Consider the following 13,417-nt stretch of genomic DNA (forward strand, 5'->3'; position numbering starts at 1 on the left):
AATAAATAAATAAATAAATAAATAAAAATTGCATCATCTATGTATCACAGGTTGTTAATGAGTCTTCCTCCAATCCTGATGCCACGTTCTTCTTCATATAATCTAGCTTCTCGGATTATTTGCTCAGCATACAAGTTGAATAAGTATGGTAAAAGGATGCAATCTTGACACACTCCCTGCTTGATTTTGCACTATGCAATATTCCCCTGTTCTGTTCGAATAACAGCCTCCTGATCTATGTACAAGTTCCTCATGTGTACAATCAAGTGTTCTGGAATTCTCATTCTTATCAATGTTATCCATAACTTGTTATGATACACACAATCAAAGGCTTTTGCATAGTCAATAACAATAAGTGAACATCTATCTGGCATTCTTTGCTCTCAGCTAAGATCCACCTGCCATCAGCAATGATATCCCTTGTTCCATGGCCTCTTCTGAATCCAGCTTGCATTTCTGGAAGCTCTCTGTCAATATACTGTTGCAACTGTATGGTGGTTGTGTGTCAACTTGGCTAGGCCCAATTGAGTGGCTGGGCAGCTGGGTGTAGTATTCCTTATGATGAGACTGGTAATCAACTTCATGGTGGAATCTACTGTGACAGCTGAGTAGCTGTCTTTGGGTATGTGGTCTGTTTCCCATATATATGAAACAGCTTTGGGAATGGTCTCTAGCTTAGGGCACGCTTGGACCCTGCATGTAGCTGAGTCATTGTTCAGCAGCCTGCCATGCTCTACTGACCTTGGGACTTACAAGAGACTTGAATTAATGGCCTGCTGTGTGGTTTGGTAATATCAGGACTGTGCCATTTTATTTGTCAACCTTGGGCTTGTTAGCCTCAGAAGCCAGTAGCTTGCCTGAGTGAAGAGATGCCTCTAGCTTCAGTGGGCCAGGAGCAAGAAGCAAAGCTGAAGCCCAAGATCAAGGGGCTTTCACCCAGTTCTTAGAACCTAGCACTTTGAACTTGGACTTAAAGCTTCCAAATTGTGAGAGAATAAACTCCTGTTTGTTCAAGCCATCCCATTTGTGGTATATTCTCGTCAGAGTGGCACTAGGTAACCAGAATAAACTGTTTTTGAATTATCTTCCGTAAAATTTTATTTGTATGTGATATTAATGATATTGTTGATAATTTCCACATTCTGTGGGATCACCTTTCTTTGGAATGAGTACAAATATGGCTCTCTTCCAGTCAGTTAGTCAGGTAGCTGTGGTCCAAATCTCTTTGCATAACTGAATGAATGCCTCCAGCGTGGCACCTATTTGTTGAAACATCTCAATGGGTATTCCATCCATTCCTGGAGCTCAAAATTATAGAGACTGGCAAGTCCCAAGCTCCAATCAAACATCAAGCTGGAGGCTTTTCCTGATTCACACAGTTGCAGGGGCTGAAAAGCTCAAGGTTGGCAATCAGTATACTGGCTGTTGGGAGCTCTGGTAGCATAGTGCCGAAGGCATTTGACTGCTAACCAGAAGGCTGGTGGTTCAAACTCACCAGCCACTCCTCAGAGGGAAGGTGGGGCAATCTACTTCCGTAGTGATACTGCCTCAGAAACCCAACAAGGGGTCACTATGAGTCGGGTCTGACTCAAGGGCACATAACAACATACTGGCTATTGACTTTGGCAGATGATGAATCCAAGATCACCAGGTAGAATGGTGGATTGTTGGCTCACAGACAGTTGCAGGCAGCACAACAGGATCCAGATCCACAGAAGGTTCTCTCGTTTTCCCACAAAGCATATACATCACATCTCATCATATGAATAACCACATCACAATTGCTTAAATCACTCAGAGTCGTGGTCCAGCCAAGTTGACATACAACCCCAACTATCACAAATAATAAGTCTAAATAAGTGAAAATATAAAGATAAGTCCTTTAAACTAAACCATTTCCACCAAAAATAGTTATATGATCAATGATCCAAAGCAATATCCAATCCAAAAACATTATGAACTTTTAACATCTTATTAAGAACCAGTTATGCAAAATGCCCATTGAAGAACTATCCAAAACAAATAATGGAAAATAATAATTATGCATATCTTGCAGGTTAGTTGTGAAGATTAGAAATACCTGTGAAAATGGCAAGGAGGTGGCATCTGACCTCTCTACTTCAACAAGTGGGGAGGAGAATCAAGATTTAAAGCCCAAGGATGATTCCTGTGAGGTAGTGGTCAGACATGCCTCCAGCTTCCAGTCTTTTTATCAAATCTGATGCCAACTATCTCTCCCATGGCACTCTCTACTTCACTGCTGGATTCGATAATCCATCACAGACAACACTCATGATTATGGGGTTTATTAGAGAAGTAAGAGGTTACAATTCAGGATCAGAAATGACTTGGAATACAGTTCTTTGATCAGGACCTCTTCTCAGCTATGCCATGGGGCACGCCTCTCTCTGATCTGGGCTCTTGGCCCTCTGGCCCCTTGGCCTCTGCCTTGCTCAATTAAGTGTTTTAAAATTATTTTCACTCTGCTGATAGGTGCCTAGAGAGGCACCCAACTCCACCAGCAAGCCTCCTGCCCAAAGGCCCTTAGCTTTTTTGCTCTGTGGGTCAGTTGAACCTAGCTTCACAGATAAGTGGCTAGATGCACCTCACTCTGCCAGTAAGCTTACTTGAAGGCACTCAGCTATCTTGCTCCATGGACCAGGAACCCCACTGCTTTATCTAGTGTCAGTCTCTTGGTTCTGCTGCCTCTGCTGCTATTTTTCTCTGACACTGCTTTTTGTCATCTCTCAGCCATCTCCAGTGTCACAGCTCTGTCTCCTGGATTGAAGAGCTTCGGTGTAGAGATTTCAAGTCCAAAGGACATGCTCCACTCCTGCCTCTTCTTTCTTGATGACAGTGAGATTCTCCCATTCCTGTCTCTAGGATGGCTCATTCTAAGCCTCATGGGATGGCAAAAATGATCAAGCCCCGTGACAGGGTTCCATACACCTTATTTGCATTGTCACACCCCCACAATGGTGCCATGCACCTTATTTACATTATTAGCAAGTACAGTGTAGTAAATTACTTAGTGTGGCTTTTCTAGCCATAAGTCTTTGTAAACTCTGTGGTAGAATTTGCTGTGAGCAACTGAGGAGCTCCTGATTATAAAAGTTATCCACCTGGGGTATTTCTGTTGGGCGCAACACCAAGTAATGTTCTGGGAGGTTCCTGCTCTCTCTCAGGTGCTTAGAATTCTGATGTTATGATTGGTTAGTTTGGCCACTCTGCCAGGCACAAAAGGAGGCCTCCTAGAGGCAGAAGTCTCTCTCTAACTGCTGGCTGGGAAGGATGCATCCCTGAGAGACACACACTACTGGGAAAGAGACACAAGAGACATGCATTGCTGAGAGAGACACCTAGGGACATGCACTGCTGGGAAAGAGACTGTGAGAGATGGTGGGCTGGGAGAGAGACTAAGCATTTTTTCTGAACTTGAATTGTAGCCTGGTGCTTCCCTAATAAATCCATAATCTGTGAGTTCTGTGTGGCCACTGCAGTGAATTATGGAACCAAGGAGAGAGGTGGTGGGTGCTTTGGGAGGAACGGTTGGTGGAAGGGCTAGAGGGAGAGGGAGACAGCACGTCTGGCCTTGTAGTATAGGCCTTGGGCTACTGATAGTGCTTCTGTCTTCCTCTTGTGGAGTTAGAGGTGGTCAGAACATGTGGCCTCTTTGCCCCTTTTGTAGCAAGCTATCTAATCCCACTGGTGGGCCACAAGCACCTCACACTTACATGGTTCTACCCAATCATTTGGTGGGAGTTACAAGGACTATGGCTAGAAGGGCCAAATTAAATAATACATTGCACCACATACCATATGTTTTTGACATATTACTGGGAATCTCAAAGGCTATATGCATTTTTAGGACTGTGTGCATGCCCAAAAAAGACCTGAGATGGTCTTAAGCTCTCACCTCTGGCTGTCCTTGAGGTTTTGTGCAAACAAGCTGAGATAGAGTTTTAAGCTGCCAGTCTGAGCATTGAATGTATTAGCACAACATACAGAGTCACTCAGCAAAACCTGGGAGACCTTTGGGTTGTAGGCATTTAATAAAACTTCTGTCTAATCATTAGCTGACCATTATGCTTATTCAGCAGAGATTTCTGCTGATGACATCAGTGGCCACATGTGACAAAAGTTCAAAAAAATAATGAAACAAATAAACATCTGAAAATGCAAACAGTAACAATGGCAAGCCCTACAGTAGGGGGCAAGATCTGATTCCTAGTGGTGCCACATTGTATTATTTTAAATGTCCAATTTAAAATAAAAAATTTTGAGATATGCAAATAAGCAAGAAAGTATGACCAACACACTGGTAAAGAGAAGTCTTAGAAACTGCCCCTGAGGAAGCTCAGATATTTAACTTACTAGACAAAGACATTAAATCAACTATTTTAAGTATGTTCAGAGAACCAATTCATCATGTACAACAGATTCTCAATAACAGCTGATTTCTTATCAGAATCCATGGAGACCAGAAGTCAATGCTGGAGGAAAAAGCACTGAAAGAACTTTTCAAAGTCTTGAAAGAAAGACTGTTAGCCAATAATTCTACATCTAGGAAAAATACCCTTCAAAATGAAGAAAAATTAAGACATTCCTAGATTAACAAAAGGAGTCTCCGAGTGGTGCAGTTAAGCCTTTGGCAACAAACCTAAAGGCCAGTAGTTCAAACCTACCCAGATGTACCTCAGATAAAAGGCCTGGTGATCCACTTCCAAAAGAACCACAGCCATTGAAAACCCTTTGGAGGAGCACAGTTCTACTCTGTAACACACAGAGTTCACCATATGTCAGAATCAACTTTACAGCAACTTTCTCTCTCTCTCTCTCTCTTTTTTTTTCCCCCAATGACAAATAGAACAAGAATCTTTGTATACTGAATAATGTAATACTGTTGTTGGTGGGTGCCACAGAGTCAATTCCAACTCATAACAACCCAATGTGACAGAGGAAAACCACACCATGGGATTTTCTGTAAGACTTATGGAAGCAGACTGACAGATCTTTCTCCCATGGAGTGGCTGGGTAAATTTAAACTGACAACCTTTTGGTTAGCAGCCAGGTGCCTAACCATTGTGCTAACAGGGCTCCATTTGTTTGCTTGTTTGTTTGTTCAGATTAACAAAAACTGAGAGACTTCATCACTAGCAGACCTGCACTACAAGAAATACTAAGAAGAGTCCTTCAGGTTGAAATGTAAGACCATCACACAGTAACTCAAATCCACATGAAAAAATAAAAAGCACTAGCAAAAGTAACTACACAGATAACTATAAGACACTATGAATGTATTTATGTTTGTAATTTTTTGCCTGATTTAAATGATGACTGCATAAAGCCATAACCATAAATCTATATTGAATGGCATATAAGGTATTAATAATAATAGCACAAGGAGTAGGGAGGGAATGGAACTAGAGCTACACAGGATCAAAGTTTCTATACACTATTGAAATTAAGCTGATATTAATTAAACCGATATTAAATGAAACTGGTGGTTATATTTCAAGATGTGGATGGTAATCCCCAGGGCACCCAAGAAGAAAATAACACAATAAAATTAAAGCAATGACAAGGAAATTAAAATAGTACATGAGAAAATATCTATTTAATGCCAAAAAAGGAAGTAACAGAGAAACAAAAATGACATAAGATATACAGAAAAAAAAATAACAAAACGGCAGACATAAATCATACTTTATCAGTAATTACATTAAGTATAAATCAAAAGGCAGAGATTAGCAGAATAATCCACTATATGCTGACTACAAGAGACACAATTAAGATTCAAAAGCACAAATAGGATGGAAATAAAAGATGGGAAAAAGTGTATCATGCAACCAAAACTCAAACAAAACAAAACAAAACACTGCCATCAAGTCAATTCCAACTCATTGAGACCCCCGTTGGGTTTCTGAGGCAGTAAATCTTTGCAGAAGTAGAATGCCCCACCTTCCCTTTGCAGAGCAGCTGGTGGGCTTGAACCACCAACCTCTGGTTAGCAGTCAAACACCATAGGCACTGCACCATCAGAGCTCCTTATCATGCAACAAGTAACCAAAAAAAAAGAATTGTAGTGGCTACACTAATATCCTGGAAGGAAGATGGGGCAATCTACTTCTGTAACGATACCACCTCAGAAATCCAAGGAGGGGTTGCTATGAATTGGATCCAACTCGATGGCAGTAAGTTTGGTTTTTCGGTTTGACACTAATATCAGAAAACTAGTCTTTAAGAGAAAAATTATTACTAGAGACAAAGAGGAACATTTATAATGATAAAAGGATCAATCTATCAAGTAGCTATAACATTATAAACACATATGAAATAATAGCAAAGTCTGAAAATACGTTAAACAAAGACTAACAGAATTGAAGGTAGACATAAACTATTTAATAATGACAGTTTAATAATACTGGCCCACTATCAACAATGAAAAGGTGCTCTGGTAGTGTAGTGGTTAGAGCACTTGGCTGCTAACCAAAAGCTTGGTAGTAAGAACCCAGCAATTGCTCTGTGGAAGAAAGATGAGTCAGTCTGCTTCCATAAAGATTTACAGCCTTGGAAACCCAATGGGGATCACTACGAATCAGAATCGACTCGGTGGCAGTGAGTGTGGTTTTTGGTTTTCAATAATGGATAGACTAGGCAGAAGATCAGCAAGGAAACAGAAGATTTGAACAACCCTATAAGCCAAACCCACCACTCATCTGTCAGTTTGTCGTACTGTGGTGGCTTGCATGCTTCTGTGAGGCTGGAGGCTATGCCACCGGTATTTCATCTAGGTTGTCTAATTTATCTGTATGCTGCTTTAGCTGTATCCCATAACTTAAGGTATGTTGTATTTTTATTTTCATTCATCTCAATGTATTTTCTTATTTCTAGTGTTACCTCTGACCCATTGGGTTTAGAAGTGTGCTGTTTAATTTTCAGATATTTGTGAATTTCTCAATGTCTTTTTGTTATTAATTCCTAATTTCATTCCATTGTTGTCAGAATCATTATAATGATAAAAGGATAAGGTAGACAGGGACAAGGTAGACAGGTTTCAGCAGAGCTTCCAGACTAAGACTCAGAAGAAGAAAGGGACCATCCACTTCCCAAAGAATTAGCCAGTGAAAACCTTATAAATAGCAGTGAAACACTGTTGATATAGTACTGGAACTCTATGAATAGCCCTGAAACATTGTTAGCATTGGCTGCAACAATGAGCTCATGTACAGCAAGGATTGTGAGGTTGGTACAGAACCAGGCAGTGTTTCATTCTATTGTATAAAAGGTCACTATGAGTTGGAGCTGACTCAATGGCACCTAACAACAGCAACAACATAAATCAAATAGACCTAACACATCTGTAGAAGACTCCACACAACAGCAATAAAAGACACATTCTTCTTAAGTGTATATGAATTAGATCATCAACACATCAATACATTTAAAAGGATTAAAACCATATAAAACATGTTCTCCAACAACAATGGAATGAAATTAGGAATTAATAACAAAAAGACATTGAGAAATTCACAAATATCTGAAAATTAAACAGCACACTTCTAAAGCCAGTGGGTCAGAGATAACACTAGAAATAAGAAAATACATTGAGATGAATGAAAATAAAAATACAACATACCTTAAGTTATGGAATACAGCTAAAGCAGCATTAGAGGGAATTTATGGCTGAAACAGCTAAATTGAAAAAGATGATCTCTAATCAGTAGCCTAAGTTTCTACCTTAAGAAACTAGCAAAAGAAAAGAAAACCAAACCCAAAGCAAGCAAGGGAAAAAAATAATAGAGATTGGAGTGGAAATTAATAAAATAGAGAACAGAAACCAAAAGTTAGTTATTTGTCAGGATCTACAAAATTGGCAAACCTTACCTATCAAGAAAAAAAGAAAAGGCTCAAATTACTAAAATGGAGAATGAAAAATTATTACTGACCTTACAGAAATAAAAAAAGATTATAAGAGAATACTATAAACAATTAGGGAGTTCTGGTAGCATAGTGCCTAGGCACTTGCCTGCTAACCAGAAGGCTGGCAGTTCAAACCCACCAGCCATTCTTCTGAAGGAAGATGGGGCAATCTACTTCCGTAGTGATACTGCCTCGGAAACCCATGGAGGGGTCGCTATGAGTTGGGTCCAACTCGATGGCACATAACAACAATAAACAATTATATGTCAACAAATTAGATAACCTAGATAAAAAGGACGAATTCCTGGAAAGGCAAAAACTATTGAAACTGATTCAAGGAGAAATAGAAAATCTTAACAGACCAATGACAAGTAAAGAGACTGAATTTGTAATGAAAGAAGACTTCCCCCAAATAAAAAACCAAGGCCAAACAGCTTCAGTGGCGAATTCTACCAACCCTTCACAAATGCTTTCAAAAAATAAGAGAGGAAACACTTCCCAAAACATTCTATGAGGCCAGTATTGTCCTGATACCAACACCAAAGACAGCATTAGAGGAAACTACAGAAAAATATCCCTTATGAATATAGATGCAAACATCCTCAACAAAACAATGCATGCATGCGTGTGTATGGATTATATGTATACATACACACAGTTGATTTCTGTCAACCAGTTTTATATGTATAATTCATACACAAATTTTTTTGAACATTTTTTGTGGTTTGGCAAAACAGATTCCCATTCAACGATTTATATACATTTTGTTTGTGACATTAGTTACAGTCCCCTCAATGTAACAGCATTCTTCCCACTTCTTCCCTGTGTTCCCATTTTCACTTGCCCATTTTTCCTGCCCTATTCTGCCTTCTGAACTTTGTTTTTAGGCAAATGTTGCCCTTCTGCTCTTATATTGTTGGTTGTTCTAAGGAGCACATTATATATAGGTGCTTCATTCACTTTAATTGAAAAATGATCTCTGGTAGTGGGTTCAGTTCCAGGTATGAGAGGGGTCTAAGGGACATAGTCCCAGAGTTCCACCAGGGTCTGTCAGACCAGTAAGTCTGTTTGTTTGTTTTAATTTTATTGTGATTTGGGTGAAAATTTACAAGAGAAATTCATTTTCCATACATTAGTTCACATACTTTGTCTCATGACATTAACTGTAATCTCCCACAATGCAACAGCTCTCTTCCTACTTCCTCCCCATAACCACCTGTGTCCTTACCTCCCATGCACTCCTGCCCCCTGAGCTGTCCCTCCCTGTGCATACACACCCCTTCTATTCTCCCATGATTGATCTCTCCAAGGAATATATCTACCTAATGTAAACATTCAGCTCATATGCCTGTCTTTTGTTTGGCTGGAAGCCACAGGCATGGGTTCAATTCCAGACCTGAAGGACAGCTAGGGGCCATAGTCTCAGGGGTTCCACCAGGCTCTATCTGACCAGAAAACCTGGTACCCCCCCCCTTTTTTTATAATTTTCAGTTTTGTTCCACATTATTCTCCCACTCTAACCAGGGTCTCCTACATAGATCCCCTTCCAAGTGGGTTGACAGTGGTAGCCAGGCACCATCTAGTTCTTTTGGCCTCATAGTCATATAGGCTGAGGCTTCCATGGTGAACCAATTCCTTGGACTATTTATTTCCATGCCTCTTTGGTGTTCTTCATTCTTCTTTGCTCTGGATGAGGAGAGCCCCACTGTTGCATCTAGATGGCTGCTTGCAAGCTTTTAAGATCCTATTCACTACTCATCAAAGTAGGATGTAGAGCATTGTCTTCATGAACCATGTTATGCTGTGGTGGTTAAGTTGTGCCAACTTGGTTGGGCTTGGTTTTGAGTAGTTGGGCAGCTGGTTATAGTTAGTTACCATGATGTGACTGGTAATCAACTCCATGGTGGAATCTACTGGAGCAGCTGTTTCCAGTATATACGAAGAAGGTTTGAGAAAGGTCTCTGCAACTTATGGGCATTCTTGGACCCTGCATGTAGCCAAGTCTTCATGCAGCAGCCTGCCATGTTGCCTGATGATCTTGGGACTGTCTCTGGACTTGGACTGGTTGCCTGCCATACTGTTTGGTAATCTTGTTTTATTTGTTGACCTTGGGTTTGTCAGCCTCAGCAGGCAGCAGCTGCCTGAGTTAAAAGAAGCCTCCAGCTTCAGTGGCTAGGAGCAAGAGGCAGAGCTGAAGTTCAAGGTTGAGGGGCTGCCATCCAGCTTCTAGAGCTGGCACTTTGAACTTGGACTTATAGCCTCCTAAACTGTAAGACAATAAGTCCCTGTTGTCGAGCCATCCACCTGTGATTTTTCGGTCAGAGCAGGATTAGAGAACTCAAACATATGCACAATTTAATTTTAATGGAAATATGCTACACACTCTATTTGTCAACTTAGATTTTTTTATTTTGTGATAAAGTTTGTATATCTTCCATGTCATTACATATAGCTCTATAATTCCATTTTAATAGCTTGTGCAAATAATTGTTAACAATCTAATAAAAGCAAACCTTAACGTTTTTCTCCCAGAAATTAATCTTATATATATTATTTTAATAATTCAAGATTAATCTAACAATCAACATACTTACAGGATGCTTGAGTGTGCAGAGCTCGTATAAGACACATCCAAGAGACCAAATATCCCTGGAGAAAATAAGAGATAAATGCCAAGAATATCCACAAGTCTTAATAAAACTTTTTATCTTTACAGTGAATTACATTTGTGTAGCTTTAAAATTTTATATAGGTTGACCAATTTTAAAAAATGCTCTCAGATATATTTTAGTTCTTATTATTACTAAGTTAAGAGATAAAGATAATTTGTACTTTGTCAAAATCCTAGCAGAGAAAATGTATACAAACTTTGCTACCATCTGATGACTCAATATTTACTTCAGCTTAAGAAGCTCAAAGAAAATATATGTATGTATAGAATTTTGAACTATTTGGAGAACAAAGACAGAATTTAGAGATAGGTATGCTCGGATTCAAAATGTAAACTGTGGTTGGTTTAAAAGGTATATTCTACTCAAATCTCTGGCAAAACTCAAGTTAAATTAAGTGATGTTTGATATTCAATAAACTTTGAAAAATGTACTAACAATATATGACTCAAGCCTTGCTCTTTACAGACTTAGTATTTAGAAGTATTTATATTCAATTACCTTATGAAGGAGTGTTTTTTTTTTAGAGAACAAAAAGCATAATTAAATCTAAAAGACCAAAGAAAATATAATGAAAAATCAAAGAATGAGTCAAAACTCCAAAACAGGAAGGATTCATTCAGTATAGTGAAGTGAATGGCTCCACTAGTTATCAGTACTTCTGTGAGAGAGAGACAGAGAAGGGAAACTGACTTATACTAAAGGTTTAAAGGCAATAGAGGGTAATTAGGGAACAACGGCCAACTGAATATCACATATTTTAGTTCTAGAAACTCACTGACCATTTCCTACCACACAGAATGTTTTTTTCTGCTCTGCCTTCAATTGGCCTCAGAGCATCTTTTCTAGCCAGGGTGGTGAATTTATAGGCCTACAGGGGTCAGGGCAGAGACCAAGACTCAGTGAAAACATACACACACTTTATTTTATCCTGTGGAGTCACTGGATGGTGCAAATGGTTAATACATGACTGCCAACTAAAAAGTTGGTTGTTCAAGTCCACCCAAAGGTACCTTGGAAGAAAGGTCTAGTGATCTACTTACAAAAAATCAGCCACTGAAAACCTGTGGTGGACACTTCCAGCCAGATGGCAGACTAAGAAGGCATGCTACTGAGACCCTCTACAAAAAAGGACCTAAGAAACCAAATCAAACAGATAAGGATGATAATCCTGGAATCCTGAACTTTAAAGGAAAAGAAAAGACATAGATCAGATACGAGTAAGAAGACACTGAACAATAAACAGTTAACAAGGAGACATGGGGAGTAGTCAATTGTCAACTAGCCCCAGCACAGTGTGGCCATTTTGAATGATTACAAGCAGTATTCTGACGGAGGCAGATAACTGGCTTCACTCACCCAAGGCTGGTGGCTGACAACTAGAAAGGTGTCATCTCTCCCTTATTCCCTACACTATCCTGGTGACCAGAAGTGTGGCCACCCCCAGTCCTAACCACTCAGTGGATGGAGACACCCTCCCACACCACCCTTGACCCACCTCAGGTCAGAGGTGTGCCCTTGCAGGTCAGAGACCGTATACACAACACCTTCACATTTGGAGGTGTATGCTTTCCAACTCCTCCACCAGCAGAGGGTGCCACCAGAGACCAGGCATCCCACCCCTCACCACTTCTGCAGTCAGCTGTGAATGCCACTCCAAACAAGGTGCCCCACCCCTTGCTACCTCTGTGGCTGGCATAATGCTCTCACCCAAAACAGAGGGCCTACACCCCTGCCAGCCCAGCTTCTTTCTTTTTTTCCCTCTTTCTCATCCCTCATTTTTCTTTCTCTATCTCATTCTTTATCCTTTCTTTTTTCTCCCTCTTTCTCTCTCTTTTTGTTTTTCATTCCCTTGTGTTTTGTTTGTTTGGTTTTGAGGGGTTGTTGTTGTTGTTGTTGTTGCTGTTGTTTTGTCCTATCTGGGAGTGGTGGTGCAGAAACAATGTCCACACTAGCCAGCCACACCTGCTGATCCTATCCTGCAGCCCCATCCACTGGGTGAGTGCCACCACCTGTTCTTGCTCTACTTGATCAATGACAAATGACAGCCAAAACCAACCCAGCCTGCCCTTAACTGCTCTACATGAACAAAGAAAAGAGAATGCACACACGCCAATACTCTACCACAACCAAGACAGGCAGTGAGTGCCTTAGACCTGCCAAAGCAGTGAAGAGAACAGCACACCTGTACCACCTGCCTGAATATACCAAAACAAAATAAAGCAAGAAAACCTGGGCAAAACATACCAACTTACATTTATCAATTACATACATATACAAAAACACTACAATATCTCTGAGACAACACACAACCTCAGTTCACAGAAAGAAACAAGACAGGGTGGCTCAAATAAGTGACCAAATTACAGAGCCAGAAAACTTTCCTGAGGAATAAATGGTATTGGAAATACCTAGTAAGGATTTAAAAAGAATTATACTCGGGTCTCTTCAACAGACTGACAGGGAGAGCAAGGAAAACAGATAAGATGAAAGAAAACAAAAACAAAACTCCAGAAAAATTCATGAAAATAATATAAGAACAAATTGATGAAATAAGTGGGAAATTAGAAACCATACAAAAACAGCAAATAGAAATATAGAAGATTAATACTAAGATTTCAGAAATAGGTAATGCATTGGAATCACAAAGGATTAGAAGTGAATCAATGAAGGAATTGGTAAAACTAAAGACAAATCTTTCAATACTAATCTGTTAGAGGAACAATCAGAAGAAATAATGAAACAGAAGAGAGCCAAAGAATTACATGGTACATAACCAAGAGGAATAACTTATGTGTGGTTAAGAACAGAACAGAAAGAGACAA

At 39.8% G+C, this 13,417-nt stretch overlaps 1 protein-coding gene across 1 annotated transcript in view; it reads right to left on the reverse strand.

The window, feature by feature from the left end:
* NEK5 (NIMA related kinase 5) overlaps positions 1–13,417 on the reverse strand; it is a 351,943-nt gene that overhangs the window by 199,879 nt on the left and 138,647 nt on the right. Inside the window, exon 7 of the mRNA XM_042781570.1 lies at positions 10,518–10,572. Coding sequence (XP_042637504.1) covers positions 10,518–10,572 — 55 coding nt within the window. The remainder of the gene's footprint in view (positions 1–10,517; positions 10,573–13,417) is intronic.

This window comes from Orycteropus afer, unplaced genomic scaffold (assembly GCF_000298275.1).
Source record: "Orycteropus afer afer isolate SDZICR_OR568_19922 unplaced genomic scaffold, OryAfe1.0 scaffold00134, whole genome shotgun sequence".
NCBI classification, from domain to species: Eukaryota; Metazoa; Chordata; class Mammalia; order Tubulidentata; family Orycteropodidae; genus Orycteropus; species Orycteropus afer.